The sequence below is a fragment of the Triticum urartu genome, chromosome 3 (genome assembly GCF_003073215.2).
Source record: "Triticum urartu cultivar G1812 chromosome 3, Tu2.1, whole genome shotgun sequence".
NCBI lineage: Eukaryota > Viridiplantae > Streptophyta > Magnoliopsida > Poales > Poaceae > Triticum > Triticum urartu.
In genome coordinates, this window is record NC_053024.1 from 310,809,264 (window position 1) to 310,836,722 (window position 27,459).

A 27,459-nucleotide genomic window follows, 5' to 3' on the forward strand; every position below is an offset into this window, starting at 1 on the left:
CTTTTAGTTATGAATGCATCAGTGTTACTATACCTGTGACAAACTATTTTAAAGAACTCGCAAGCAAGGAGGCGAAAATCACTGTAAGAAAGCAAGGACCCACATCTGCAAAATAGGAAGGCACTTGAGATAAATGAGATAGAACATAGTGAAACCTTGAGAATCAGATATTCAAGCCAACAGACCCATGAATTAAACCATATTTGGCAAGATCTGTTACAGGAGCCCATTCAGCGTATGCATTGATGGCATTTAGAACAGCTGTTACTGTCCCTACATGATGTTTAGCCAACTCCATTTGCTGCCTCGTGTGCTCGCTTAAAGCGGCTACAAAATGTTTCTCAACTAGCTACAGAAGAGATATCAGAAGATTCTTAAGTTAGCATGTCCTGTACATGGTGCCCCAAATTTGCTAGACAAAGTGAAGACAAACTTACAGAATATAACAGAGGTAGAATTTGTGGCAGTGCCTCGGTAAGGCCACGCAACAGTGCTCGTCGTTTATCACCTGTTGAATGTAAGTGGCAATTTATAATAAGTAAAATGACGGCAGAGAAACTGCAAAAAACAAAACTGACCTTCTAAATCCTCGTTGTGAACAGTGATATCCTCTGGAAGCCACCTTAGAATCATAGAACCTAGCTCAGCCTACCAGTTATAGACAATACAGTTACAAGATCCAAAATGGGGTGATCAAAGCACAGATCTTTTGCTGCAGTACTGTGAGAAACATACCTCAACAGGGCCAGTGTTAGACAGAGAAACAATAGAGGGAAGTAATGTATTTAACAATGTAACCCCCTCTCTTCTAACTACCTACAGAGATAAGATAATTGCTAAGATATAGTAACTGAAGTACAACAAATGTGAAGAGAAAAGAACACATGAAAAACCTCTGCTACTAATGCAGCTGTTTGACTCTTCAAAGCCCACTCCTCATGAGGACCAATAACCTCTGACAACAAATTGATGGTCAAGTTAGCAAATTCATTTCGTTCTGCAACACTGAGTTCCTCCCATCTCAATCTCACCAAGTGCTGTATACATCAACAAGATAACCATCAGAGAAGGATAGCGGCAAGAGACAAACAGCTTCCTATGTAAAAAAACTGCAGTGGAAACTGTCCCTAATTCAATCATTGCAATGGAAATGACTAATGAGGTCAGGCCATAGTTGTAGTTGGCCTGTTTGAGTCATATTTAGAGTAATATTTACTTTGTATCATTAAGTTGATCATACACACGGTTTTCCTCTACAAAAAGCTCCTAGCCTGACACCATAACTAAGATAAGATAACATTGTGAGTTGGGACAACAACTTGTTGCCATGCCCCACGATGCAACATATGTGCTGTGAGCACATATGCATGTGCAGGAGAAAAAAATGACGTTCATATTTTATATAGATATAAATCTCAACTGGGCATCATATACCGGTTCATTATCCTAGAAAAGCCCCAGGCTGAAAATTTTCCCTAGTTTGAGCTTTCAGCTACATAAAAAAAATCATTTAGGGCCAGTGTAACTGGATTATAAAATTATATAGGGCTAGGCACACAGCTTCTGGTTACCCCACTCTCCTAGACCATATCACACTCAACAATACATACATGGTTAGATCTTTGGGTTTCATCCTAATTGTTTCCAATACATGTCCACCGTGAGATCTCAAAGCATTCACATTTGACCTGGCATGGTTTCTGTTAAAAGTTGCCTCATCAATAATCTAAAGCAAGGCACCAATAGGGACGAGTAGCTATGACCTTCCTCGTGGCTCCTGCGCGCACACAAAAGAGAAGAGAAGGACTTAACTGTAGACACCAACATGTATACAAGTGTTACTACCTCCATCCGGGTTTATTAGGCCCCTCGTATTTTGACAGAGACTTTGACCATCTATATAACTAATAAAATATATAAAGTATAATCTACAAAAAGTGCATTATTGGATTTGTATTTGAAAGAGCTTTCAGACGGTATAATTTTTGTGGCATATATTTTACATTTTATTAGTCAAATTTATAGGTCAAACTTTAGCCAAAAATAAGAGGGGCCTCATAAAGCCGGACGGAGGGAGAACACACCTAAAATCCAAGTGTTACTACACACCTAAGATCCAAACATTCACCACCAAACATCCAACATGTATAGACACCAACATGTATAGGAGAAATTAACTATTTGACGGGACGAACGTCAAAACATTCATTCTCCACCTAAAATCCAACTGTTGCTACACACCAGATTTCGCATGGAACTCATAGCCTAGTAGGAGGACTGTGATTTGCCTTCATAGAAGAGATGTTACGATCACTGTTCCAAATATAGGTCAGTTAACTGCTATTTGGCCCCCTCCCGATACAAGAACGTGCTATTCGAGCCATTAACAGTTAGGTCCAGTTAATTTGTCTGACAAGCCGATTTATCAGCTGTCAGGCCGACTTATCGGCTGGGCCAATTAACTGCTAGGCATTTTTTTAGCCCAAAACTGGCCTGAGAATGCCGCCACTCGGATTTGAACCGAGATGCTGAGCACTGCTTCCTAAGAGCAGCGTGTCTACCAATTTCACCATGGCGGCTAACTTCAAATAATAGGTAACGTGTTTCCTCCCTACTGTTCTTGATCAGAACATCAAGGCAACAATTTTCCTTATTGCTATGTGGCCTAGGATTGCATATCTAGACACTTAGGGCGTGTTCGGTAGTGGTCTGGCTTCTCAAATCCTCGAATCCGCGCATGGAGTCCAGCCGAACGCGTCAATTCCTGGAGTTTAGCTACAGAAGCTGGCGCGGAGCGCAGTGCATTTTTTGTGGAGTCGCGGAGCTGGTCATTCCGGGCTCCCAGGTTCTTCAGGAGTTGGAGTTTGGTCAAAATTACCTGTTGATGCCACCGCCAAGTGAACGTACCGGTTCGAGCCTTATTTCACGAGCGATACATACAGCGAGCACCTACTGATTTTCTCTCTAGTGGCCCAGGCCAATCCTAACGACAAAGAAGCTGTGCTTCGCGGCGCTCTCGTGAGAAGCTGGCGATGGGAAGCTGGTGGTGGAGTTCAGGATTTTGAGGCCATGGAGAAGTACCGAACAGGCCCTTACTACACTGCATGTTGCTATATACCCTAGGATATATAGGTATGGCCCTAGTTAACCTCCCGATAAATGGGTTACTGATAAATTCAGTTAAATGGCCAATTCGCCGATTAATCCCTACTCAGCACCTGACCGATATGGTACCAGTTACCAATATCCTGAACATTGGTTACGATGCATGCCAGCAAGCACAGAAATATAAAATAATATCTGGAAGTAAACTATTGAGTCAAGTTCTTTCCTAGATTATTAATCAAAGAATTCTGATGTCTCAAATCAATACACAACTTCTAAGGCAGCGTACACACTAACAGAACACCGATTCTTAAAAACGTCAAATGCTACGTTGTTTTTTCACTTGGTTATTTTTACTACCATAACAGAACACACTCAAAGCAACACCATTTCCAAATTATTGCACTACAGTGATAAATTCACCAATTTAGCATACCTCATTGTGAGAACATTTGAATATTTGCCACTAATAACTGTTACCAATTAAATATTTACCGAACCAGGTGTTTACAGCACACCATCAGAAAACATCAAAGGGTAGTAAAAGCTGCATGGATTCACATTTACAACTTAAGGTAGTTCTGCGTTTAAATATTTTCCTATTTTGCCTTGTCAGCATTATATGAGATCACTAGTCACTTAGACAAATCTGCACCACACTATTCCTCTTACACCTACCACATCAATCACTTGCAACAAATCTACTCACATACGCTAGAATAATTTAGATAGAAAGGGTTTACAACTTTTTAATAGATTAACATGTTTCGGTATATTAATGTGTGTTTTCCAAGTCTGCATATAATCCATTTCTAACTTCTGCAATATGCATGCAATTGCCCCCGTTACATAGAAGTGCATGCTGACTGATGAGAAGTGCATGATTTTTGTAAGGCTAGAAGCAAAAAAAAGAACAACCTTAAGTTCAACTGTTTGCATATTTTTATGTAGTTTACCAGCCGAATAGTTTGGGTTTCTAAAGCAATCAGGACAAGATCAATCACTAAGATCGCAATTTATAAGATGCAGAGTTCACCTGCAACATTTTAAACCCATGTAGTCGGATCTCTGAAGCCTGGTGCTTCCGGACCAATAGAAAAGATGTGCTCGCTAACGCTCGGACATCTCCACTTTTGACCTGCAATTGGCAAGTCTCACTGTCATGCCATTGGCCCCCAACAGCATTACATCTTTAGCAATGGAGCACTACAGTACAAGTTTTTTATTAGTATTACAGAAGATTAGCAATGGACCACTACAAGTTTTTTCATAGTATAACAGAAGAAATGTGCATAGAAATGGAAGGGAATTCAACTATTTGATCAGAGGATTGGCCTTGTCCTGCCAAATACGTGCAGAACAGAGCCGCACGGATGCATCAGCGTTTCTGTCAAAAACATTCGAAGCAGCTCAAAATAGGAAACTTCGAAATCTTAAGTGCCCGGGTAACGACACGACGGCAGCACCACCAACGTCAGTACAGACACAGAAGCACCAATAAGAACGGGGATTAGAAGGAGGACGGGACTAAGCACGGACCGATTCGAGATAGGCGAAGGCGGCGTTACGGGCGTCGGGAGAAGATCGCCAGTCCATCGCAGCGGAGATCGCCGCAGCCACGGAGTCCGCGGCAGGGTCCGCGGCCATCTTTGGATGGGGTATTCCTTCTGGAATGCGAAGGGGGGCTAGCGGGAGGTGGATACCAGGGTACGGGGGCGAGGCATTGGCGTGCGGAGCCGGGGGGGGGCTAGGGTTTCCGTGCTCGTCGTGGCCGGAGATGCGTTGCGTGGGTTTAAGGGGAGGAAGTAGAGAGAGAGAGTGGGTGAGTGTGACGGAGGAGGACAAGCTAGGGTTTCGGTGTTCGTCGCAACCGGAGATGCGTTGCGTGGGTTTAAGGGCGGAAAGAAGAGAACTGGCCCAGAGCGTGGAATGCGCAGCAGGACAACACAGGTCGGTGGTCGTCGCCTCGTCGGCTCGTGGGTCGCGGCGGTCGTGTGGCCCGTTTGCCTCGGATGCGTTCGTGCGCTTGACGCGTGTCTTGTGCCGTGTGCGTGTTCTTCTTTGAGGTAAAGGCATCGGGTCCTAAGGATGATGGTTTGGTCCTACAACTTACAAAATGGACTTAACCAGTCCCACAACTTGCAGCCAGTGTGTAATTTTAGTCTTGAACCAATCAAAGCTCGACAAGTGGACTTCTCGGATTCGAGTCGGTCAGCGTCCACATTTTTGCAAAGAGCCCCCTGCCTTTCCTTGTTATCAACCCGCGGTACAGGCTAGATAGCCACGGGGAGTACCTGAATTTATTATGTCGGGGAACTCCTGTAGCTTATCCTCCTCCCTCTCCCCCCCCCCTTCTTCATTCTTCTTTCTATCGGGGGACGCGTGGCTGTTGCTGACGTCAGCAACCATGGCTGCCTCGTAGAAGCTCTTCGGCGGTCCAGTGCCGCCTCCCTCCGCTCACCTAGTCCGGCCGCCTGTTGTCTTCCCTCCAGACTATGGTGGGTCGGCCTCTGCTCTGCACCTCCTCTCCCATGTTCCTTTTCTGCTATGTGCCCGGTCAAGTACGGGCTAGTACAACAGATCCGTGCGATTTGGAGGTAGATCCATGGTTTTGTATTGCTTTGATCTTGCAATGTGGCATTCCTACCATGAAAGTAAGCTAGGGTTTTGAGTTATGCATTTAGTCTAGGGTTTCTGCAAAAAGGTGTGGGTTTCGGGCATGAAGATAGTGTTGTTGCGTGGAAGCACCCTATATGGTATTTCTTTTGTGAATTTGGTAATTGTTTTCTGTAGATTCGCTTGTAGTCCCTGTAGTGGTGGATTTCGAAGCATGTTGTGTTCTATCACTATAATAGTGAACTATCAGTTAGGGTTTTGATGAAGAAGGTGGCTCAGTGGCTATTAATTCATTCCTATGGTGCTTCTATATGTAATTTACACTATTGCAGGATGCTGCTAACGCGACACTATGATCAGAGACCCTTCAAAAAACTGTGTGCGATGCAATAATCGCAAACGGTGGTGTACAAAAACCGTAAAAAATGTGCAAAACATTTGCGATGAAGGATGCATCAAACACGGTTCAGATTTTAGTTGCGTGTGCGATTCAGGCCACACGGTTAACCCGTTCGAACTGTTTGCGATGAGGCGGAACAAAAGAAACGGACAGCCATATCAATGTGTGTGCGATATACGGCATACAGTTCGCTCTGATAAATCGTTTGCTATTAGGGAGTGCGACATAAACGGTTAGCCAGATCAAGGTGTGTGTGATATAGGGCATATGGTTCACTCGGACGAACTGTTTTCGTTTAGCGAACGCAATAGAAACGGTTCAACTTAATAAGATGTGTGTGATACGTGGCAAACAGCTGACTCGGATGAACCGTTTGCGATGAGAAATTACAACACAGACGATTAATACAGTTAGTTCGTGTGCGATTCTGTGTGTACAAAAAACTTTGAAAAATGCAAACTAGTTGCTTGCGGTGGCTAGGAGTATCGCACACGATACGTCTACGAGTACTCGTGTGCATGATTAGTAAGTTACACATATGTTTCCTTATATTAACACTTGTGTGATAAAGAACACGTGGCACCGGATACGGTATTCAGGTTGTGTGTGCGCTCCACTTAGTCTTTCCGCGCTCTAGCGAATGCTTCCCGCGCTCCACATGGATGAATTGTAAAATCCACGCATATTCCCTCACCGGTTTCCTGCCACCAACTAACGGCTTGCTGCATATAACCCAGGCGGCAATGCACCGCCGCGACACTCTGCGAAGATCTAGTCCTCACTCATCTACCATTAGTTATTCCAAGCATGCTAGACAACGACCAAAGCTTCGACGTCGACGCCTACCTGTGTTACATCTTCGGCGAGGAGAATGAGCCGAAGCAGGTCGAGGAGCAAGAGCTTCATCGGCCGGTGCAGGCACCATGGCCCATCGGCAGCGATATCGGCGTCATAGTCCTTGGGAGCACAATCGATATATTGCAGAGGAGATGTGATGAGCAGTTTGCCATCCACCGTGCAAAAAATCCAGAGCTGCTCGGCGGCATGATCGACGACCCACCCGAAGAGCCGCCGTCACCAGTGCTCATCGAGAGCCTGATGCCCCGCAAGGAATGGGCAGAGGACCTCTGCGATTTAGTCAAGATAAAGGCAGCCTACGGCTTCATCATTGCCCGTGGCGGCCGTGTCAACCTCGATCCCGATGATGTGGTGGCCAGGCTCGAGCGCATCCTTGGCGGAGTTGACGTCCCCGACAAAGTAGAACATCGCCAACGTGATATCTTGAGGATGCATGTGATCGATGGAATTTGCTACCAGGCTAGAGACATGGAAATGGAGTGGTTCCGCAGAGTTGTCATGCGCACGATTGCACGCTGTCAAGCTCTTCTGGAAAAGGCCCAGTAGCCCCAAGAGCCTCCCAGCGCCAGCAGCTCCGTAGGCGGAGGCGGGTCGGGACACTCTGAGTGAACGGACGCAAGGGGGCTATGCTGATCATGGAGTCCGAGAAGACCATTATCGGAAGGCCGCTAGCTCAGCCTTTTAGCTTATATTTTATTATAATTGTATGCATATGTAGGTCGTGAGTGTTCTGGGCCTTGCGGCATTTGGCATTTTAAATTATCCTGAATATGTAAGACAATTATTAACAGTTGCCATTGTAACTTTGCCTCAACGGCGAGCAGAGCGCATGCAGGGACGTCAGAGCGGAGCGCGCCACGGCCGCCTCAACGGTGAGCAACCACGTGGTCAACCTTCTGCCATCAATAAATTTTGACCTTATTTCTCGTCACATGGCTGATTACAACGCAATAAGTAATTGCAAATCTATTCACACCTATCAAACTAATATGTGTTCACACTTAGCACTGGGCTATAAAAACTACCCACTCGAAAATTACTTCACAGTTCCTCTCCTCATCACCCACAAAACTGGTTTCTCTGTCAAGTCATTCCGCCATGACCGGTAGGAGGAGTTTAGGGTGGACATATAACCAGGCAGCAAAGACCAAGGCCGCGGAAGCACTAGAGAGGTCCCGTAGCGAAGCCGCAGCCGCAGCAGAGATGTCCGAGCGCGCCGCGGAGCCCTCAAACATGCTCTCACGGGCACGCGAGGGCTCTCACAAGCACATTCGCGGTGTCGGCCATCGCGACGAGCGGGCGTTCCTGAAGTCCTTCGCCGGCGACGATGACATTCTCGCTGGCGTCACTACGCAGCAGGAGCTGGTTGACGGCTTGATGAAGCTGCTCAAGATCAGCGATGCCTCGGTGGACAAGGCGACCGGCCTCGTCGAGCAACTCATGGATGACAATGCGAAGCTCCTCAAGTTGGTGCCGAGAAGGAGGAGGAGGCCGCCGGCTGTAAGATGTTGCATGAGCAGAGCAGTGCCTCGGAGATGACGCTGAAAGTGATCGTTGAGGAACTGATGGGTGGCTTGAGGAAGCTCCCGATCGAGCGCGAGCAAGAGGTGGAGGAATCCATGGCTGCTTTCAAGCAAAGTCGTGAGGAATTGAAGAAGGAGCTGGGGGATTTCGCCGCCCTGCGATCCATTGACGAGTAGAGACAGTAGCGACCCAGATCGTTGTCTGCAATTTCCTTCTTCTCTTGCCCCTGTGTCTTCCGGGCTTTGCCGCATGTGGCATTTTAAATTATCCGGAATATGTAAAACAATTATTACGTGCGCCATTGTAAATTTGTCATCGTATTATCTGTTGCCATTTTATTTGTGGTCGTATTATCCGTTGCCCTATGTGGCAATTTAAATTAGGGCGAAATACTAGTTGAAAACACGAACAAAGCAAATGCTGCCATGGGATCACAAGCAAACACCCTTTGTCCAGATGCTTTAATTAACCCATTAATGGAGAAGTTATGAGCGAGGCGGACGGCGGCTGGTGCATGGAGGTCAAAGAGCTCGCTTCCCAGTGAGCATGGGCAGCCTTGCTGCTCGCACGTGTCCCGTCGAGCCTGCGAGGTGGACAGGATGCACGCGTCCCGTCGAGCCAGCACGGCGGACTGCTCGCACGCGTCCTATCGAAGATGCACGGCGGACTTCTCGTGCTCGTCCTGTCTAATCAAACAGTTGCACGCACGCCACCGAGTATGGTTAAATTCCGACACGGTAAAATATAACACAGTCGTTTGCGATATTAACATGTCAGCTTTTTGTTTCAAAAAGGACTTCGTTGGCTACTAATATGTGCGCCTCTTCTCAAATTGGACGTTTTTTTTACCACGACATATATGTGCTATGTCATGAAACCATGCCAAGTTTTATGTTTTTTGGTGACTTTTTTATTTACTAGGATTTAAAAACCGAGATTCTCATTATTTCAGGACAACGACAAGTTTGTAATTCATTCTCATTCCTTAAACGAGACCTAAACATGCACCCAATGACACATATACGATTTCCCACCTATTTTGCTTCACTGGAGCATGTGGTTGTAGTTCAAATTTGAATTATGGACTACATTAAATGCATAGAAAACTTAGTAATTAATAATATATATACAATGGCCAAACGAACCCTGAACAGTTTCAAAGTTTAGCCCGACACTCCTATTATTCTATGTTGCATGTAGAAAACAAAGTTCAAGGCGAGAAGAGACATCGATTATCGTTTCGCCCACAAGAGGGGCATGTTTCCCTACCGGAACCATGAGGGTTGCGACAGGCTCCGATTTGTAAAAGGCTTGTAATATAGCTTCGCCCAAATTGGACAATTATATATACCATGTAGTGACACCATGCCAAATTTCATGATTTCCTAGTGAGTTTTGGATTTACAGACATTTAAAAACCGAGATTCGCAATGTTTGTGGCCAGGCCAGGACGGCGAGATGGTTGAATTCATTCTCATTCGTTCCATGGGACCTAAACATGCACCCCAAGGAAATATGTACGTTTTTTCTAGCCATTTTGGTGCACTGGAGCATGTATTTGTAGTTCGGATTTGAATGATGGACATTAAATGCCTAGAAAACTCAATTAATGAATAAAAAAGGTCAAACGAACCCTGAATAATTTCAAAGTTCAGCGCGAATCTCCAATTATTCCGTGTCGCGTGTAGAAGAAAATACAAGGCTAGAAGATGGAGTGATTATCATTTGGCCCACGAGGGGACACGTTTTCCTATCGAAACCACGAGGGTTCTTGCGACACGCTCCGGTTTGTAAGAGGTTTGTAATAAAGCTTGGCCCAAATTGGCAATGTTTTTACCACGACATATATGTGTGCCATGACATGACACCTTGCCACCTTTGATGACTTTCTGATGAGTTTAGGATTTATGGGGACTTAAAAACCGAGATTCAAAATGTTTGAGGAAGAGCCACGACACCGGTACGGTTGTAATTCATTCTCATTCCTGGCATGAGACCTAAATATGCACTCAAGGACACATGTATAATTTTTCTAGTCATTTTGGTGAATTGGACCATGTATTTGTAGTTCAGATTTGAATTATGGACATTAAATGCCTAGGAAACTCAATTAGTGTATAAAAAGGCCAAACGAACCCTGAATAAGTTTAAATTTCAGCACGAATATCCTGTGGTTCCATGTTGCCCGTGGAAGAAAATACAAGGCAAAAAGAGCCAGTGATTGTGTTTCGCCCACAAGGGGAACACGTTTCCCTATCAGAACCACGGGGCTTCTTTGAGAGAGGCTCCAATTTTCATAAGAGGTTTGTAATAAAGCTTGGCCCAAATTGGATAATGTTTTTACCACGACATATATGTGCCATGACGTGACACCATGCCACCTTTGACGACTTTCTGGTGAGTTTAGGATTTATGGGGACTTAAAAACCGAGATTCGAAATGTTTGAGTACGAGCCATGACACCAGTACAGTTGTAATTCGTTCTCATTCCTGGCATGGGACCTAAACATGCACCCCAAGGACACATGTATATTTTTTCTAGCCATTTTGGTGAACTGAAGCATGTATTTGTAGTTTATATTTGAATTGTGGACATTAAATGCCTAAGAAACTCAATTAGTGTATAAAAAGGCTAAACGAACCTGAATAAGTTTAAATTTCAACACGGATATCCTGTCATTCCATGTTGCTCGTAGAAGAAAATACAAGGTGAAAAGAGGCAGTGATTACGTTTTGCCCACAAGGGGGACACGTTTCCCTATCGGAACCATGAGGCTACTTAGAGGGAAGCTCCGGTTTTGTAAGAGGCTTGTAATAAAACTTGCGCCACAATGGACGAAAAAAATTCCTCGACATATAAGTGCGATGTCGTGACATCATGGCAGGTTTCACGATTTTCAGCTTAGTTTTGGATTTACGGGGATTTAAAAACCAAGATTCTTCTCACGAAATATTTTCAAATAGCACACGGTTCACTCACGAAAGCCGATATTCAATGAAAATTTCGTGGAAACCATATTTTAAAGTTTCATAAAAATCTGAAAAAATGTGGGATGTTAAGAAGGTGATGTTTTATTGCGACACAAAATTTCAAGTTGAAAAATATTACGAGATGTGAGCTATGAAAAAGACAAATTCCGTCTTGAATAGTGACATTACTATTCGGCACTATTCAACACTGATTTTGTCTTTTTCATAGCTCACACCTCTTAGTGTGTTTCAACTTGAAATTTTGTGTGCCAATAAAACATCATCGTCTTAACATCCCACATTTTTTGATTTTTTTAAACTTCAAAACATATTTTTCTCGTGGTTTTCACCGGTTTCCACCGAATGTCGGTTTCTGTATGATATCCCCACACCCCCCCGCTGCCCGCGCGATCTGAGTCCTGTGTTCTGACTGGCCAGAAACCAAACCCCACGGATCATACGTGTGCACCGTTGGATGCTCCCAGATCGAACGGCAACCCTGAGCCCTTTCGACAGCACATGCAATACATGGGTAAGCACTGTGCGCATGCGTCGTATAGTTCACGCTTCCTTCTCTACTAGATTTTCATTCAAAACAGACTACCGTTTCTCGCCACTCCTCTCATCGATTTTTCGCCTCTTCTCCCAGATATGCATGATGTAGATGTTCATTTAATTCTTATAGTTCATCTCATCCAAAATCAATTAGTTATTCAAAAAAACTATTTTAAAATTCATGGAATTGTGCATTGTAAAGGTAAAAACAAAAGGTGACAATTCATTTAGGAAAAAAAGGTTTGGGCAATTAAGATATGGAAGATTCTAGAGAACTAAGGAGAAGTGCTTGTGTTTAAAGGTTTGTGCATTATGCTTAAGTTCAACCATGGAGTCTGATACGTCTCCAACATATCTATAATTTTTGATTGTTCCATGCTATTATATTATCTGTTTTGGATGTTAATGGGCTTTATTTTACACCTTTATATTATTTTTGGGACTAACCTATTAACCGGAGGCCCAGCCCAAATTGCTGTCTTTTTGCCTATTTTAGTGTTTCGCCGAAAAGGAATATCAAACGGAGTCCAAACGGAGTGAAACCTTCGGGAGCATTATTTTTGGAACAAATGGTTTACAGGAGACTTGGAGTGGATGTCAAGAAACAATCGAGCAGGCCACGAGGCAGGGGGGCGCGCCCTCCACCCTCATGGGTCCCTCGTTGCTCCACCAGCCTACTTCTTCCTCCTATATATATCCATATACCCCGCAGAGATCCAGGAGCACCACGAAACCCTATTTGCACCGCCGCAACCTTCTGTACCCAAGAGATCCCATCTTGGGGCCTTTTCCGGAGCTCCGCCGGAGGGGGCATTGATCATGGAGGGCCTCTACATCAACTCCATGGCCTCTCCGATGATGTGTGAGTAGTTTACTTCAGACCTTCGGGTCCATAGCTAGTAGCTAGATGGCTTCTTCTCTCTCTTTGGATCTCAATACAAAGTTCTCCTCGATTCTCTTGGAGATCTATTCGATGTAATCTTCTTTTGCGGTGTGTCTGTCGAGATCCGATGAATTGTGGGTTTATGATCAAGTTTACCTGTGAACAATATTTGAATCTCCTCTGAATTCTTTTATGTATGATTAGTTTCTCTTTGCAAGTCTCTTTGAATTATCAATTTGGTTTGGCCTACTAGATTGATCTTTCTTACAATGGGAGAAGTGCTTAGCTTTGGGTTCAATCTTGCGGTGCTCGATCCCAGTGACAGAAAGGGAAATGACACGTATTGTATTGTTGCCATCGAGGATAAAAAGATGGGGTTTACATCATATTGCATGAGTTTATCCCTCTACATCATGTCATCTTGCTTAAGGCGTTACTCTGTTCTTATGAACTTAATACCCTAGATGCATGCTGGATAGTGGTCGGTGTGTGGAGTAATAGTAGTAGATGCAGAATCGTTTTGGTCTAGTTGTCGCGGACGTGATGCCTATATACATGATCATGCCTAGATATTCTCATAATTATTCGCTTTTCTATCAATTGCTCGACAATAATTAGTTCACCCACCGCAATATTTATGCTATTTTTGAGAGAAGCCACTAGTGAAACCTATGGCCCCCGGGTCTATTCTCCATTATACAAGTTTCCAATCTATTCTATTTTGCAATCTTTACTTTCAATCTATATCATAAAAATACCAAAAATATTTATCTTATTATTATTATCTCTATCAGATCCCACTCTTGCAAAGTGGCCGTGAAGGGATTGACAACCCCTTTACCGCGTTGGTTGCGAGGTTCTTATTTGTTTGTGTATGTACGAGGTGACTCGCGCGTGGTCTCCTACTGGATTGATACCTTGGTTCTCAAAAACTGAGGGAAATACTTACGCTGCTTTATTGCATCACCCTTTCCTCTCCAAGGGAAAACCAACGCAATGCTCAAGAGGTAGCAAGAAGGATTTCTGGCGTCGTTGCCGGGGAGATCTACGCCAAGTCAAGACATACCAAGTACCCATCACAACTCTTATCCTTCGCATTACATTATTTGCCATTTGCCTCTTGTTTTCCTCTCCCCCACTTCACCCTTGCCATTTTATTCGCCCTCTTTTTCTGTTCCCCTTCACTTTTCCAGTTTGCGTCTTTCGCTTGCTTTGTCATTATGGCTAGTCCTTTATCTACTCCTTATCTCCCGAGAATGAGGTCCTTAATTTTAAACAAAGGGAGGGAGAAAATCTAAAAGATGCTTGGTTCAGCATTTGCAATGCGCAAAATAAATCTACTAGGAAACAATCTACTTCCGTTCTTCTTCGCAATTTTTATGTAGGCATACTCCTTGGAATAGATATATTCTTGATACCATTACCGGAGGAAATTTCTTGGGTAGCCATACTTTTGATTCTTATAATGCTATGATAGATTTGTTTGGCACACCACCTCTTTTGGTTAATGGAACTATTTTAACTTTGGAACATGTGATGCAACGGCTTGAAATTATTGAAAATAAAGTTGCCACCGTAGAGTTAATTGAAAATTTGGATAGAAAGATTCATAACCAAATTACCCAATACGGATCTAAAGTAGGAGTTGCTCTTAATTTTTTTAAAGAAAAGGTACCTATGGTTAATGAAAAGATAGATCAAGATTCCACTAGAATTGATAAAATTAAGGATGTTATTACCAACCTAGGGTCTGCCTTTTATTCCGTGAAAAACACTCCTCCTAATGCTAATATTGCCAAATTGATGTATGTTCCTGAAAATAAGGGTGAAACTTCTAGTAATGGAAATGCGGACCTCAAATCCATAAATGTTCACCCCAAGTTTCTCACTATCCTTAAGGAACCTTTTGCTACAAATGTTTTTCTCGATTTTGTGCCTAGGAGCTTGATAATTAATAAAAAGAAAGAAACTCCTAGGAGTTATAGGTGTCTTATTGAAGAATTACCTACCAAAGATGGCAATACCTAGATCTATCCTTGCTTTTATGCCTAGCTAGGGGCGTTAAACGATAGCGCTTGTTGGGAGGCAACCCAATTTTATTTTTATTCCTTGCCTTTTGCTCCTGTTTAGTAATAAATAATTTATCTAGCCTCTGTTTTGGTTGTGTTTTTTGTGTTTAATTAGTGTTTGTGCCAAGTAGAACCGTTGGGAAGACTTGGGTAAAGTCTTTTTGATCTTGCTGTAAAAAACAGAAACTTTAACGCTCATGAGAATTGCTGCCATTTGTTATTGGAGAGTGCTATTTAGTTAATTCTTTTTGCAGATGATTAATAGATAAATTCCTAACGTCCAGCAATTTATTTTAGAATTTTTGGGCTTCCAGAAGTTTGCATTAGTTACAGATTACTACAGACTGTTCTGTTTTTGACAGATTCTGTTTTTCGTGTGTTGTTTGCTTATTTTGATGCATCTATGGCTAGTAAAAGAGTTTATAAACCATAGAGAAGTTGGAATACAGTAGGTTTAGCACCAATATAAATAAAGAATGAGTTCATTACAGTACCTTGAAGTGGTGTTTTGTTTTCTTTCGCTAACGGAGCTCACGAAGATTTTCTTTTAAGTTTTGTGTTGTGAAGTTTTCAGGTTTTGGGTAAAGATTTGATGGATTATGGAACAAGGAGTGGCAAGAGCCTAAGATTGGTGATTCCCATGGCACCCCAAGGTAAATCCAAGGACACCAAAAAGCCTAAGCTTGGGGATGCCTCGGAAGGCATCCCCTCTTTTGTCTTCGTTCATCGGTAACTTTACTTGGAGCTATATTTTTATTCGCCACATGATATGTGTTTTGCTTGGAGCGTCTTGTATGATTTAAGTCTTTGATTTTTAGTTTATCACAATCATCCTTACTGTACACACCTTTTGAGAGAGACACACATGAATTGGAATTTATTAGAATACTCTATGTGCTTCACTTATGTCTTTTGAGCTATATAATTTTTGCTCTAGTGCTTCACTTATATATTTTAGAGCACGGCGGTGGTTTTATTTTATAGAAATAATTGATCTCTCATGTTTCACTTATATTATTTTGAGAGTCCTTTAGACAACATGGCAATTTGGTTTTAGGCATTATAAAACTTTCATATAAGTGTATTGAATACTAAGAGAAGTTTGATACTTGATGATTGTTTTGAGATATGGAGATGGTGATATTAGAGCCATGCTAGTTGAGTAGTTGTGAATTTAAGAAATAGTTGTGTTGAAGTTTGTGATTCCCGTAGCATGCACGTATGGTGAACCGTTATGCGATGAAGTCGGAGCATGTTTTATTTATTGATTGCCTTCCTTATGAGTGGCGGTCGGGGACGAGCGATGGTCTTTTCCTACCAATCTATCCCCCTAGGAGCATGCGCGTAGTACTTTGTTTCGATAACTAATAGATTTTTGCAATAAGTATGTGAGTTCCGTATGACTAATGTTGAGTCCATGGATTATACGCACCCTCACCCTTCCACCATTGCTAGCTTCTCTAGTACCGCACAACTTTCGCCGGTACCATAAACCCACCATATACCTTCCTCAAAACAGCCACCATACCTACCTATTATGGCATTTCCATAGCCATTCCGAGATATATTGCCATGCAACTTTCCACCGTTCCGTTGTTATGATACGCTTCATCATTGTCATATTGCTTTGCATGATCATGTAGTTGACATCGTATTTGTGGCAAAGCCACCGTTCATAATTTTTTCATACATGTCACTCTTGATTCATTGCATATCACGGTACACCGCCGGAGGCATTCACATAGAGTCATATTTTCTTCTAAGTATTGAGTTGCAATTCTTGAGTTGTAAGTAAAAAAGAAGTGTGATGATTATCATTATTAGAGCATTGTCCTAGTGAGGAAAGGATGATGGAGACTATGATTCCCCCACAAGTCGGGATGAGACTCTGGACGAAAAATAAAAAAAAGAGAAAATATGCCAAAGCAAAAAAAAGGGAAAGAAGGCCCAAATAAAAAAATGAGAGAAAAAGAGAGAAGGGACAATGTTACTATCCTTTTTCCACACTTGTGCTTCAAAGTAGCACCATGATCTTCATGATAGAGAGTCTCTTATGTTGTCACTTTCATAAAATAGTGGGAATTTTACATTATAGAACTTGGCTTGTATATTCCAATGATGGGCTTCCTCAAATTGCCCTAGGTCTTCGTGAGCAAGCAAGTTGGATGCACACCCACTTAGTTTCTTTTGTTGAGTTTTCATACACTTATAGCTCTAGTGCATCCGTTGCATGGCAATCCCTACTCACTCACATTGATATCTATTAATGGGCATCTCCATAGCCCGTTGATATGCCTAGTTGATGTGAGACTATCTTCTCCTTTCTGTCTTCTGCACAACCACCATTCTATTCCACAATAGTGCTATATCCATGGCTCACGCTCATATATTGCGTGAAAATTGAAAAAGTTTGAGAACATCAAAAGTATGAAACAATTGCTTGGCCTGTCATCGGGGTTGTGCATGATTTAATATCTCGTGTCATGAAGATAGATCATAGCCAGACTATATAATTTTGTAGGGATAACTTTCTTTGGCCATGTTATTTTGAGAAGACATGATTGCTTAGTTATTATGCTTGAAATATTATTATTTGTATGTCAATATTAAACTTTTGTCTTGAATCTTTTGGATCTGAACATTCATGCCACAATAAAGAAAAATTACATTGAGAAATATGTTAGGAAGTATTCCACATCAAAAATTCTGTTTTTATCATTTACCTACTCGAGGACGAGCATGAATTAAGCTTAGGGATGCTTGATACGTCTCCAACGTATCTATAATTTTTGATTGTTCCATGCTATTATATTATCTGTTTTGGATGTTAATGGGCTTTATTTTACACTTTTATATTATTTTTGGGACTAACCTATTAACCGAAGGCCCAACCCAAATTGCTGCTTTTTTTGCCTATTTTAGTGTTTCGCCGACAAGGAATATCAAACGGAGTCCAAACGGAATGAAACCTTCGGGAGCGTTATTTTTGGAACAAACGTGATCCAGGAGACTTGGAGTGGATGTCAAGAAACAATTGAGGAGGCCACGAGGCAGGGGGCACGCCCTCCACCCTCGTGGGCCCCTCATTGCTCCACCGGCCTACTTCTTCCTCCTATATATATATCCATATACCCCGCAAACATCCAGGAGCACCACGAAACCCTATTTCCACCGCCGCAACCTTCTGTACCCAAGAGATCCCATCTTGGGGCCTTTTCCGGAGCTCCGCCGGAGGGGGCATTGATCATGGAGGGCCTCTACATCAACTCCATGACCTCTCCGATGATGTGTGAGTAGTTTACTTCAGACCTTCGGGTCCATAGCTAGTAGCTAGATGGCTTCTTCTCTCTCTTTGGATCTCAATACAAAGTTCTCCTCGATTCTCTTGGAGATCTATTCAATGTAATCTTCTTTTGCGGCGTGTTTGTCGAGATCCGATGAATTGTGGGTTTATGATCAAGTTTATCTATGAACAATATTTAAATCTCCTCTGAACTCTTTTATGTATGATTGGTTTATATTTGCAAGTCTCTTCGAATTATCAGTTTGTTTTGGCCTACTAGATTGATCTTTCTTGCAATGGGAGAAGTGCTTAGCTTTGGGTTCAATCTTGTGGTGCTCGATCCCAGTGACAGAAAGGGAAACGACACATATTGTATTGTTGCCATCGAGGATAAAAAGATGGGGTTTACATCATATTGCATGAGTTTATCCCTCTACATCATGTCATCTTGCTTAAAGCGTTACCCTGTTCTTATGAACTTAATACTCTAGATGCATGCTGGATAGCGGTCGATCTGTGGAGTAATAGTAGTAGATGCAGAATTGTTTCGGTCTACTTGTCACGGACGTGATGCCTATATACATGATCATGCCTAGATATTCTCATAATTATTCGCTTTTCTATCAATTGCTCGATAGTAATTTGTTCACCCACCACAATACTTATGCTATCTTGAGAGAAGCCACTAGTGAAACCTATGGCCCCGGGGTCTATTCTCCATTATACAAGTTTCCAATCTATTTTATTTTGCAATCTTTACTTTCAATCTATATCATAAAAATACCAAAAATATTTATCTTATTATTATTATCTCTATCAGATCTCACTCCTGCAAGTGGCCGTGAAGGGATTGACAACCCCTTTATCGCGTTGATTGCGACGTTCTTATTTGTTTGTGTAGGTACTAGGTGACTCGCGCGTGGTCTCCTACTGGATTGATACCTTGGTTCTCAAAAACTGAGGGAAATACTTACGCTGCTTTACTGCATCACCCTTTCCTCTTCATGAGAAAACCAACGCAGTGCTCAAGAGGTAGTAGAGTCTTCTAGATTGTACATGTGGCAAAATCTGGTGGAATGTAGATGATATCCAACCGCCAGCAGTGCTTGGATTTGCCATCTCCGTACCGTCGGATTGGCTTCATCCAACGAGCAACTTTCATAGTTATTCGCACACTATATATGTGTATAGATGTATAGATATATATAGATGTGTCCCATGCTAGACAAATGAAGTTTGAGCGCATGCGTGGGACGCCCCCCCCCCCCCGTTGTCGCCTCGAAGTTGGGAAACTGACATCATAGGTATTGAACCAGGCTTGGAGTCGGGTACGGTTTTCGGTTTGTAATGTACTTGGTGTGGCCCATCGAAGTTGTGCATTTGGGATTTAAACACATCATACACCATCGTACCCATACATATTTTCGGGCCGCATGCAGTGTACACGGGGTCTTCTGATCGACCACGTCTCCCTTGTGCGGTTTTTTGTGACGACACGGATATCTGTGGGCTCCCCGAGTGTATATATATCATCCCTTTGACCGATAATGAGGGGTATGTGTTGGCCATGAATGGATTCCTCCTAGTTCATGTTAGGGCCGGCCACCGTCAAATGTCAGTCAACCAAAGCTCGAGCTCATGCGTTGTTAGGATTCCCTCCCAGATGCTCGGATTGCTGGGTTCGACCTACATCAAACCCTGCGTACGTATCTCGTCCTTAACTACCTTGCCTTCATGGTTGTTGTCTGTATTGAGAGGTAGGAACCACATCTGAATTGTACATTATTCTATATTGAAAACATACATCACCCCTTCCCAACGTACATGATTTTGGGCTACATGCAAGAGGTGCTAGCTTTGTGGTCCCTCTCGTGCGATGTTTATGATGGTTCAATCTATTGGCCCAAGCGGTTTATCGACAACAACACCTGTCATTTGACCAAACGAAAGATTCATTTGTCCGTCTTATGGTAGGTCATGGCGACATGCATGTATTGAAGGAAATATGCCCTAGAGGCAATAATAAAGTTATTATTTATTTCCTTATATCATGATAAATGTTTATTATTCATGCTAGAATTGTATTAACCGGAAACATAATACATGTGTGAATACATAGACAAACTTAGTGTCACTAGTATGCCTCTACTTGACTAGCTCGTTAATCAAAGATGGTTATGTTTCCTAACCATGAACAAAGAGTTGTTATTTGATTAGCGGGATCACATCATTAGGTGAATGATCTGATTGACATGACCCATTCCATTAGCTTAGCACCCGATCGTTTAGTATGTTGCTATTGCTTTCTTCGTGACTTATACATGTTCCTATGACTATGAGATTATGCAACTCCCGTTTGCCGGAGGAACACTTTGTGTGCTACCAAACATCACAATGTAACTGGGTGATTATAAAGGAGCTCTACAGGTGTCTCCAAAGGTAGATGTTGGGTTGGCGTATTTCGAGAATAGGATTTGTCACTCCGATTGTCGGAGAGGTATCTCTGGGCCCTCTCGGTAATGCACATCACATAAGCCTTGCAAGCATTGCAACTAATGAGTTAGTTGCGAGATGATGTATTACGGAACGAGTAAAGAGACTTGCCGGTAACGAGATTGAACTAGGTATTGGATACCGACGATCGAATCTCGGGCAAGTAACATACCGATGACAAAGGGAACAACGTATGTTGTTATGCGGTCTGACCGATAAAGATCTTCGTAGAATATGTAGGAGCCAATATGGGCATCCAGGTCCCGCTATTGGTTATTGACCGGAGATTGTCTCAGTCATGTCTACATTGTTCTCGAACCGTAGGGTCCGCACGCTTAACGTTACGATGACAGTTATTATGAGTTTATGCATTTTGATGTACCGAAAGTTAGTTCGGAGTCCCGGATGTGATCACGGACATGACGAGGAGTCTCGAAATGGTCGAGACATAAAGATTGATATATTGGATGACAATATTCGGACACCGGAAGCGTTCCGGAGAAGTATCGGATAAAACCGGAGCACCGGGGGGTTATCGGAACCCCCCGGGCGGTTAATGGGCCTCATGGGCCTAAAGTGGAGAAGAGGAAGGGGCTGCCAGGGCAGGCCGCACGCCCCCTCTCCCCCTAGTCCGAATTGGACAAGGAGGGAGGGGCGCCCTTTCCTATTCTCCCTCCACCTCTCCTAGTTGGACAAGGAACGGGAGGGGAGTCCTACTCCCGGTAGGAGTAGGACTCCTCCTGCGCGCCTCCATAGGGCCGGCCGCACCCCCCCCTTTGGATCCTTTATATACGGGGGCAAGGGGCACCCCTAGACACACAAGTTGATCCACGTGATCGTTCCTTAGCCGTGTGCGGTGCCCCCTGCCACCATATTCCACCTCGATCATATCGTTGTAGTGCTTAGGCGAAGCCCTGCGTCGGTAGAACATCATCATCGTCACCACGCCATTGTGCTAACGGAACTCATCCCCGAAGCTTTGCTGGATCGGAGCCCGGGGAGCGTCATCGAGCTGTACGTGTGCTAAGAACTCGGAGGTGCCGGAGTAACGGTGCTTGGATCGGTCAGATCGGGAAGACGTACGACTACTTCCTCTATGTTGCGTCAACGCTTCCGTTGCGGTCTACGAGGGTACGTAGACAACACTCTCCCCTCTCATTGCTATGCATCACTATGATCTTGCGTGTTCGTAGGAATTTTTTTGAAATTACTACGTTCCCCAACAGTGGTATCAGAGCCTGGTTTTCTGGTTTGATGTTATATGCACGAGTAGAACACAAGTGAGTTGTGGGCGATATAAGTCATACTGCCTACCAGCATGTCATACTTTGGTTCGGCGGTATTGTTGGATGAAGCGGCCCGGACCGACATTACGCGTACGCTTACGTGAGACCGGTTCTCCCGACGTGCTTTGCACAAAGGTGGCTTACGGGTGACTGTTTCTCCAACTTTAGTTGAACCAAGTGTGGCTACGCCCGGTCCTTGCGAAGGTTAAAACGGCATCAACTTGACAAACTATCGTTGTGGTTTTGATGCGTAGGTGAGATTGGTTCTTGCTTAAGCCCGTAGCAGCCACGTAAAACTTGCAACAACAAAGTAGAGGACGTCTAACTTGTTTTTGCAGGGCACGTTGTGATGTGATATGGTCAAGACATGATGCTAAATTTTATTGTATGAGATGATCATGTTTTGTAACCGAGTTATCGGCAACTGGCAGGAGCCATATAGTTGTCGCTTTATTGTATGCAATGCAATCGCGATGTAATGCTTTACTTTATCACTAAGCGGGAGCGATAGTCGTGGAAGCATAAGATTGGCGAGACGACAACGATGCTACGATGGAGATCAAGGTGTCGCGCCGGTGACGATGGTGATCATAACGGTGCTTCGGAGATGGAGATCACAGGCACAAGATGATGATGGCCATATCATATCACTTATATTGATTGCATGTGATGTTTATCTTTTATGCATCTTATCTTGCTTTGATTGACGGTAGCATTATAAGATGATCTCTCACTAATTATCAAGAAGTGTTCTCCCTGAGTATGCACCGTTGCGAAAGTTCTTCGTGCTGAGACACCACGTGATGATCGGGTGTGATAGGCTCTACGTTCAAATACAACGGGTGCAAAACAGTTGCACACGCGGAATACTCAGGTTATACTTGACGAGCCAAGCATATACAGATATGGCCTCGGAACACGGAGACCGAAAGGTCGAGCGTGAATCATATAGTAGATATGATCAACATAGCGATGTTCACCAATGAAACTACTCCATCTCACGTGATGATCGGACATGGTTTAGTTGATTTGGATCACGTGATCACTTAGAGGATTAGAGGGATGTCTATCTAAGTGGGAGTTCTTAAGTAATTTGATTAATTGAACTTAAATTTATCATGAACTTAGTACCTGATAGTATCTTGCTTGTTTATGTTTGATTGTAGATAGATGGCTCGTGCTGTTGTTCCGTTGAATTTTAATGCGTTCCTTGAGAAAGCAAAGTTGAAAGATGATGGTAGCAATTACACGGACTGGGTCCGTAACTTGAGGATTATCCTCATTGCTGCACAGAAGAATTACGTCCTGGAAGCACCGCTGGGTGCCAGGCCTGCTGCTGGAGCAACACCAGATGTTATGAACGTCTGGCAGAGCAAAGCTGATGACTACTCGATAGTTCAGTGTGCCATGCTTTACGGCTTAGAATCGGGACTTCAACGACGTTTTGAACGTCATGGAGCATATGAGATGTTCCAGGAGTTGAAGTTAATATTTCAAGCAAATGCCCGGATTGAGAGATATGAAGTCTCCAATAAGTTCTATAGCTGCAAGATGGAGGAGAACAGTTCTGTCAGTGAGCATATACTCAAAATGTCTGGGTATAATAATCACTTGATTCAGATGGGAGTTAATCTTCCAGATGATTGCGTCATTGACAGAATTCTCCAATCACTGCCACCAAGCTATAAGAGCTTCGTGATGAACTATAATATGCAAGGGATGAACAAGACTATTCCCGAGCTCTTCGCAATGCTGAAAGCTGCGGAGGTAGAAATCAAAAAGGAGCATCAAGTGTTGATGGTCAACAAGACCACTAGTTTCAAGAAAAAGGACAAAGGGAAGAAGAAGGGGAACTTCAAGAAGAACGGCAAGCAAGTTGCTGCTCAAGAGAAGAAACCCAAGTCTGGACCTAAGCCTGAAACTGAGTGCTTCTACTGCAAGCAGACTGGTCACTGGAAGCAGAACTGCCCCAAGTATTTGGCGGATAAGAAGGATGGCAAGGTGAACAAAGGTATATGTGATATACATGTTATTGATGTGTACCTTACTAATGCTCGCAGTAGCACTTGGGTATTTGATACTGGTTCTGTTGCTAATATTTGCAACTCGAAACAGGGACTACGGATTAAGCGAAGATTGGCTAAGGACGAGGTGACGATGCGCGTGGGAGACGGTTCCAAAGTTGATGTGATCGCGGTCGGCACGCTACCTCTACATCTACCTTCGGGATTAATATTAGACCTAAATAATTGTTATTTGGTGCCAGCGTTGAGCATGAACATTATATCTGGATCTTGTTTAATGCGAGACGGTTATTCATTTAAATCAGAGAATAATGGTTGTTCTATTTATATGAGTAATATCTTTTATGGTCATGCACCCTTGAAGAGTGGTCTATTCTTGTTGAATCTCGATAGTAGTGATACACATATTCATAATGTACAAGCCAAAAGATGCAGAGTTAATAATGATAGTGCAACTTATTTGTGGCACTGCCGTTTAGGTCATATCGGTGTAAAGCACATGAAGAAACTCCATACTGATGGACTTTTGGAACCACTTGATTATGAATCACTTGGTACTTGCGAACCGTGCCTCATGGGCAAGATGACTAAAACACCGTTCTCCGGTACTATGGAGAGAGCAACAGATTTATTGGAAATCATACATACAGATGTATGTGGTCCGATGAATGTTGAGGCTCGTGGCGGATATCGTTATTTTCTCACCTTCACAGATGACTTAAGCAGATATGGGTATATCTACTTAATGAAACATAAGTCTGAAACATTTGAAAAGTTCAAGGAATTTCAGAGTGAAGTTGAAAATCATCGTAACAAGAAAATAAAGTTTCTACGATCTGATCGTGGAGGAGAATATTTGAGTTACGAGTTTGGTGTACATTTGAAAAATTGTGGAATAGTTTCGCAACTCACGCCACCCGGAACACCACAGCGTAATGGTGTGTCCGAACATCGTAATCGTACTTTACTAGATATGGTGCGATCTATGATGTCTCTTACTGATTTACCGCTATCGTTTTGGGGATACGCTCTAGAGACGGCTGCATTCACGTTAAATAGGGCACCATCAAAATCCGTTGAGACGACGCCTTATGAACTGTGGTTTGGCAAGAAACCGAAGTTGTCGTTTCTAAAAGTTTGGGGCTGCGATGCTTATGTGAAAAAGCTTCAACCTGATAAGCTCGAACCCAAATCGGAGAAATGTGTCTTCATAGGATATCCAAAGGAAACTATTGGATACACCTTCTATCACAGATCCGAAGGCAAGACTTTTGTTGCTAAATTCGGAAACTTTCTGGAGAAGGAGTTTCTCTCGAAAGAAGTGAGTGGGAGGAAAGTAGAACTTGACGAGGTAACTATACCTGCTCCCTTATTGGAAAGTAGTACATCACAGAAAACTGTTTCTGCGACACCTACACCAATAAGTGAGGAAGTTAATGATAATGATCATGAAACTTCAGGACAAGATACTACTGAACCTCGTAGATCAACCAGAGTGAGATCCGCGCCAGAGTGGTATGGTAATCCAGTTCTGGAAGTCATGCTACTAGATCATGATGAACCTACGAACTATGAAGAAGCGATGATGAGCCCAGATTCCGCAAAATGGCTTGAAGCCATGAAATCTGAGATGGGATCCATGTATGAGAACAAAAGTATGGACTTTGGTTGACTTGCCCGATGGTCGGCAAGCAATTGAGAATAAATGGATCTTCAAGAAGAAGACTGACGCTGACGGTAATATTACTGTCTACAAAGCTCGACTTGTCGCAAAAGGTTTTCGACAAGTTCAAGGGGTTGACTACGATGAGACCTTCTCACCCGTAGCGATGCTTAAGTCTGTCCGAATCATGTTAGCAATTGCCGCATTTTATTATTATGAAATTTGGCAGATGGATGTCAAAACTGCATTCCTGAATGGATTTCTGGAAGAAGAGTTGTATATGATGCAACCGGAAGGTTTTGTCGATCCAAAGGGAGCTAACAAAGTGTGCAAACTCCAGCGATCCATTTATGGACTGGTGCAAGCCTCTCGGAGTTGGAATAAACGTTTTGATAGTGTGATCAAAGCATTTGGTTTTATACAGACTTTCGGAGAAGCCTGTATTTACAAGAAAGTGAGTGGGAGCTCTATAGCATTTCTGATATTATATGTGGATGACATATTACTGATTGGAAATGATATAGAATTTCTGGATAGCATAAAGGGATACTTGAATAAGAGTTTTTCAATGAAAGACCTCGGTGAAGCTGCTTACATATTAGGCATAAAGATCTATAGAGATAGATCAAGACGCCTAATTGGACTTTCACAAAGCACATACCTTGACAAGATTTTGAAAAAGTTCAAAATGGATCAAGCAAAGAAAGGGTTCTTGCCTGTGTTGCATGGTGTGAAGTTGAGTCAGACTCAATGCCCGACCACTGCAGAAGATAGAGAGAAAATGAAAGATGTTCCCTATGCTTCAGCCATAGGCTCTATCATGTATGCAATGCTGTGTACCAGACCTGATGTGTGCCTTGCTATAAGCTTAGCAGGGAGGTACCAAAGTAATCCAGGAGTGGATCACTGGACAGCGGTCAAGAACATCCTGAAATACCTGAAAAGGACTAAGGATATGTTTCTCGTATATGGAGGTGACAAAGAGCTCATCGTAAAAGGTTACGTTGATGCAAGCTTTGACACTGATCCGGACGATTCTAAATCGCAAACTGGATACGTGTTTACATTAAACGGTGGAGCTGTCAGTTGGTGCAGTTCTAAACAAAGCGTCCTAGCGGGATCTACATGTGAAGCAGAGTACATAGCTGCTTCGGAAGCAGCAAATGAAGGAGTCTGGATGAAGGAGTTCATATCCGATCTAGGTGTCATACCTAGTGCATCGGGTCCAATGAAAATCTTTTGTGACAATACTGGTGCAATTGCCTTGGCAAAGGAATCCAGATTTCACACGAGAACCAAGCACATCAAGAGACGCTTCAATTCCATCCGGGATCTAGTCCAGGTGGGAGACATAGAGATTTGCAAGATACATACGGATCTGAATGTTGCAGACCCATTGACTAAGCCTCTTCCACGAGCAAAACATGATCAGCACCAAGACTCCATGGGTGTTAGAATCATTACTATGTAATCTAGATTATTGACTCTAGTGCAAGTGGGAGACTGAAGGAAATATGCCCTAGAGGCAATAATAAAGTTATTATTTATTTCCTTATATCATGATAAATGTTTATTATTCATGCTAGAATTGTATTAACCGGAAACATAATACATGTGTGAATACATAGACAAACTTAGTGTCACTAGTATGCCTCTACTAGACTAGCTCGTTAATCAAAGATGGTTATGTTTCCTAACCATGAACAAAGAGTTGTTATTTGATTAACGGG

The 27,459-nt window shown here is 43.0% G+C and overlaps 1 protein-coding gene across 5 annotated transcripts in view; it reads right to left on the reverse strand.

Moving 5' to 3' along the window:
- The window catches only part of LOC125543891 (protein HASTY 1), a 28,004-nt gene extending 22,959 nt beyond the window's left edge, over positions 1-5,045 (reverse strand). For 2 of the 5 annotated variants that reach the window (XR_007299007.1, XR_007299008.1), the window contains exons 1-8: positions 4,645-5,045; positions 4,142-4,243; positions 894-1,037; positions 736-816; positions 579-648; positions 438-508; positions 186-349; positions 34-105 (exon numbers count right to left, since the gene is read on the reverse strand). Coding sequence is in view for 3 of the 5 variants with exons in the window: in XM_048707389.1 (XP_048563346.1) it covers positions 34-105; positions 186-349; positions 438-508; positions 579-648; positions 736-816; positions 894-1,037; positions 4,142-4,243; positions 4,645-4,752 (812 nt within the window). In the remaining 2 variants the exon portion in view is untranslated. The remainder of the gene's footprint in view (positions 1-33; positions 106-185; positions 350-437; positions 509-578; positions 649-735; positions 817-893; positions 1,038-4,141; positions 4,244-4,644) is intronic. The other 3 variants (XM_048707388.1, XM_048707387.1, XM_048707389.1) reach the window with 2 other exon arrangements.
- Between the last annotated feature and the right edge of the window lie 22,414 nt (positions 5,046-27,459).